The following is a 4,893-nucleotide window of genomic DNA, read 5'->3' as shown; positions in this document are numbered from 1 at the left end:
GCACAGCATACTCTGTCCTATCTGACCAACATTTGTTTATCTGATTGTCTCTTCCACAAAATGTCAGCTTTGTGAGGTCAGAGAGTGTTTCTTCTGAGTCTCTGCAGTGTCCCCAGGGCCCAGCATAGTCCTGGCATACCGCAGGTGCTCAATAAATACGTGTCAGAACAGAGGAATTCTGGCTGGGGAAACGGTGTCCAGGAACTGGGTGGGGTGACACCTGAATTCCGGCTCTGTTTGCGTGTTATCACTGACTGTTAGTCCCTCCTAAGAGATGGTCTTTGTATCAAAGCACTTCATTTTTTCCCAATCTTTAGAGGTTTGCCTATGACCTGCAGGACTTTTGTCCTCTCTGTGAACCACCTGAAATATTTTTATTTCATACATTTCTTTAAATCGATTCACTTGATTGATTTTTTTTAAAAAAAACTTAGCCTCACCCTCAGTTTTTATCCAAAAAAAAAAAAAAAAAAATCACCTATTTGGTATGCTTGTTTCCTTTTGTTCTGATACACATTAAGTGAAACATAAATATTACCAGAACGGTCACTCCTCTCCCCTCCTAAGATCACCTGGTTGTCTGGCATGGTGCTCAGGTGGCACTTTGGGTAGCAGAGGGTTACTCTGAGTCCCTCACTATTGACATTGCTCTGGTCCTCAGGGCGAAGTCCTTAGGGGCATTCCTATCAGGCCAGACCTGCTGGAGCCAGGGTCTGTCGTCAGGGGACAGGTGTGCCAGGGCGGGGCCATTGCGTGTGCAGGAGAGTTGGTGGAAACTTCCACTGTGGCTGCCGTGAAGCCCCTACTATTCTCTGTCTAGTCTCGCACCACCCGGCCTCGGTTCAGCTCCTGGAATTTTGCCAAACACATTCCCACTTGGGGCCTTCACTCAGGGTGTTCCCTTCCACAGGGACCCCTGACCCCTGAGACCCTCAGGCACACTTCTGTTCTTTGCCTTAAAGAACTTCCCTTGGGAGCAGGCGTCAGGAGTGGCAGTCAGGCATTAGATGCGAGGTTACTTATTTAAGGTCCTTCTCCCTGCAAGACTGCCAGCTCTGGGGGAAAAGGGCTAGGGCAGGGGCCCCTCCCCACTGCTCACAGCCTGCTACCACCATACCTCTTCCTTTCTCCCCATGGGGACAAAACAGCCTCGTCACCTTCCCTCCCAACATGGCTTATTTATTCCTGCCTCTAGATCTTGCCTTTGGCCTCTGTTGTATCCCTTACCTTCTACGAAAACCAGGGGAAAGCCGCCTTCCTCGGAAACCACCTGCATTGCCCGAGCCCAGCCACTCTCTTCTAACTGCTCCCTAGCACCTGCAGGCCCTGCAGGCTCCCGGCCGAGGTGGCAGTGCAGTACAGTGGTAAGAGCATGGGCTGCAGAGCCAGGGCTCTGGGTTCCAATCAAGGCTGCAGTTACCAGCTGGGGGACTCCAAAGACGTGATTTAGCCTCTCTGCTCCTCTGTTCCTCCACGGTCTGAAATGTCAGCTCATTGGAAGTAACTGAAGGCCCCATCAAAACACAGAGTGCTGGGCCCCAGTTTTCTATTCCTGTGGCCTTGGTAGGGCCTGAGAATTTACCTTCCTAACAAAAAGCCCAGGTGATGCTGTCGCTGCTGGTGCAGGGACCTACTTTGAGAACCATTGTCATAGTTGTTAGGGAAGGTAAATGGAGATGAATTAATGTAAATCGAGTAAAATCAGGTGGCACAGAGTAAGCGCTCAACAACCATTGGTTATTAATACCACTTAGGCCAGAGGGTCTAGCCCTCTTTAAATTCCTGACAAGTATTACAAAAACAGAACTGAGTCCAGAGCATGGCCACACCATTTCCTAGCTCTGAGCCCCAGCGTTCTCGTCTTCATAGGGCCATCCTGGGTCTTCCTTCCCAGGATGGCCTGAGCTTCCTGAAGGGGCTCAGTGCACAGCTGGTGCCTAGGTAATGTTTCCTGAACCAAATGGATTGAAGTTGGAAGATGGAAGCTGCACAGTGCAACGTGAACGTGAGGAATGGCGGTCCTCCACACCATTTCCTAGCTCTGAGCCCCAGCGTTCTCGTCTTCATAGGGCCATCCTGGGTCTTCCTTCCCAGGATGGCCTGAGCTTCCTGAAGGGGCTCAGTGCACAGCTGGTGCCTAGGTAATGTTTCCTGAACCAAATGGATTGAAGTTGGAAGATGGAAGCTGCAGAGTGCAGCATGAACGTGAGGAATGGCGGTCGGACCAACACGAGCTCATGAGCATCGAGTTCTGGGGTTGTCCCTGACCTGCAGGGCACAGGAGGGAATGTCAGTGAATGAGCAAAGCCATCCAGGGAGGGGACAACAGTGAATGGTGGGGACTGTGGAAAATAGGGAGCCTGCGCCCCTTCAGAAGGGGCAGCGACCATCTCTTTCAGTGAACTGTGGCGGGCAAGTGCGAGCCCAGCACTATCAGTCACTCTGACTTTGGCAGAGGCAGGAATCAGAGCTGTTATGTGAAATGACCCAGCAGTCAAACCCGGCATGCTGTAGGACAGACCCAGCCACAGCGGCTACCTCGGAGTGGGAACTGAATGCCTAGGATCCCTGGGCCCTTGCCCCTACACAGGGCCGAGCAGAGGGCAGGCAGGGGATGGCAGGCTCCCCCAAGGACTCAGAAATCATCAGGATCTAGACAGGTATTTGGCTTTGGGGCATTTATTTCATGTCCCTTCGGTACAGGCCTCGGGGCCAGGTGTGGGGCAGGAGACCAGGCAGGGGGTAGCAATAAATAACACGAACAGACGGAACTCCCCTCCAGACAGACGAGGCTGAAGGAGGTTAGAGGGGAGCCACACTGTGGGGGTGCAGTGCTGGCAGGGCTCAGGGCAGCTGGGAAGGAGAGGCCAGGCCCCTAGTACCTCACTGTCACCTGCCCCATCCCTTTCCTGCCCCCATCCTCACTACTTTTGAGAGGAAGGGAGCCTGCAGCCAGTGGGGGCCAGCAAGGGTCCTGATGGGATGGTGGCCACATAGGCTGCCCCCAGCTCCCTCACTTGACGCGGATTTCAGCATACTCGGCCAGCTCCTCTGTCAGGGTGTAGCTGTCCTTGGTGGGTCGTTTTCCCAGGTCCGAGTGAGAATAGCTCAGGTCCAGTTCCGGGGGCTCCCCACGAAGGCCCAGCAGCCTCCTCTCAGATCCCAGGCGCCTCTCACTCTATGAAGGGAACCAACCCATTAGAAGGGTTTTGTTCCACCTTTTCCAGATGTAAAGGCTGGAGTGGCTTGCAGCCTCGCAGCTTCACAGTTGAGTCCCAAAGCTCCATGTGAACCTCCTCTCAAACACCACCAGCCCAATGAGCCCCCCGTGTCCCCAGGTCCCAATTCAGGGCCTTTGCCCACAGTGACCCACCTTCGCCAACACCCTCCTCATCGCTAAGCCTGAAAGTTGCCTACGAATTCGATGTCTCCAGGAAGGCTTCTTCAGCATAGCAATTTGGGGGGCACACAGCTCAATCCATAACACCTTCCCAGATTAAAGGCACCTGGTCGGGATCCCACCTCTCCAAATGTTTGTACATGCCTGGCTCTGTAAGTCTTTCCCTTACATTTGGATCTGTTATTGTCCCCCCTCAATCTGGGTGATCCTGCAGCTGTGACTTTGGCTTCCCCCTCATGCTTTCCACCCACACTCCCACCCCCACATGTGTCTTTGGACACACACACAGGACAGTGACCACAGACAGACAGAAGGGAGCAGCAATGGGACAGGAGTGCTGGGCAGGGCAAACTTAACAGGGGACCATCCTGGACGCCTGACGAGGACGCACACACATGCATGCCAGCCCCAAGGCCCACCGAGGGCCCAGAGGCGAGCACACTGAGGCCTCCGGGACCTACCTCCTGGGGCGCTCATTCCAGGGTAGAGACCTCTCTGGACTATTGGAGAAGGAAATGCAGTCATAGACCCAGGTGGGCAGGCGAGGGCTTCCCTTGGACCCAGGCCCCACAGCCCCCTTCGCAGCCTCAGCCTGAGCACCGCTCCCGGCCTAGGCCCCAGCCAGCCCTCCACGTTTTCTCCCTTTCCCTCTGCCCCGTGGCCCCCCAGACCCCTCCCATGTCCTTGTCCCTGACATTCAAGTTTTCCAACTAGCCTAGAGTCTCAGGACTCTGGCCCTCACCTCATACTTCTCCGGTGCCCCAGAGATGCGGAAGTCGCTGCTGAACAGGACTGGGGGATTGTCCCCTGACGAGAAGCTGGGGCTCTCTGTCACATTCTTTCTGCAGGGCAGGACACAGCAGCCCCAGTGGGACTCTCAGGCCTCCCTCCCACCTCCCTTTCTACACCTCCGTCTACCTTTGGAGTTTGGCCCACTAGACCCCAGAGTTGCTCCCACCTGTCTCTCTAAGATTGGGCAGATGGGCTCTTCGAATGACCAACCTCTTCCTGTCCACCACTGCCCATCCCTCCCCTGCTTTGTGACTGAGGATGAGCCACCTAGGCCCTGGTCTCTGACACTTTTCAGGACCCTGGACTGGCTTCTCTGGGTTCTCCTCATATGCTCCAGGTCTGTCTGTCCCTCTCGCTGCCAGGATGTGGAGCAGAGAGATTAATTCATTTCCAAGAGAGCCACAAGGAATAAAAATAGCAGCATAATTGTGGCAGGTGGGTGTGGTTTAGAGCTGGGGAGCATCTGTTGTTGCCACAGGTGTGTAAAATCATTGCAGCTTCTGGAACAACTGTGACTGATACTGTAGCTGCAAGCCAGGGGGAGCTGGCTTTCCCCATCACACTGCTGGAGGGCAGGAGGTCACAGCAGAGAACGTGGGGAAATGGATAATGATTGGTGGAAAATGCTTGGCCCAGGCACTGGTACATGCTGACTGGCAGCGGCTCATGTTAGTGGGAGCCCTCTCCGTTCTATCCTGCTG

General features: G+C 54.5%; 1 protein-coding gene across 2 annotated transcripts in view; it reads right to left on the bottom strand.

The window, feature by feature from the left end:
* Positions 1–2,663: 2,663 nt before the first annotated feature.
* The window catches only part of MAG (myelin associated glycoprotein), an 11,361-nt gene continuing 9,131 nt past the window's right edge, over positions 2,664–4,893 (bottom strand). The window contains exons 9-10 of one of the 2 annotated variants that reach the window (XM_006919864.1): positions 4,143–4,242; positions 2,664–3,178 (exon numbers count right to left, since the gene is read on the bottom strand). In XM_006919864.1, the coding sequence (XP_006919926.1) occupies positions 3,014–3,178; positions 4,143–4,242 (265 nt within the window). In that variant the 3' untranslated portion in view covers positions 2,664–3,013. Of the gene's footprint in view, positions 3,179–3,873; positions 3,901–4,142; positions 4,243–4,893 lie in introns of those variants that run through there. The other variant, XM_006919865.1, reaches the window with a different exon arrangement.

Source organism: Pteropus alecto, unplaced genomic scaffold (genome assembly GCF_000325575.1).
Source record: "Pteropus alecto unplaced genomic scaffold, ASM32557v1 scaffold9, whole genome shotgun sequence".
NCBI classification, from domain to species: Eukaryota; Metazoa; Chordata; class Mammalia; order Chiroptera; family Pteropodidae; genus Pteropus; species Pteropus alecto.
Note: the sequence above shows the minus strand (reverse complement) of the source record. Positions and strands in the feature narration are given on the sequence as shown.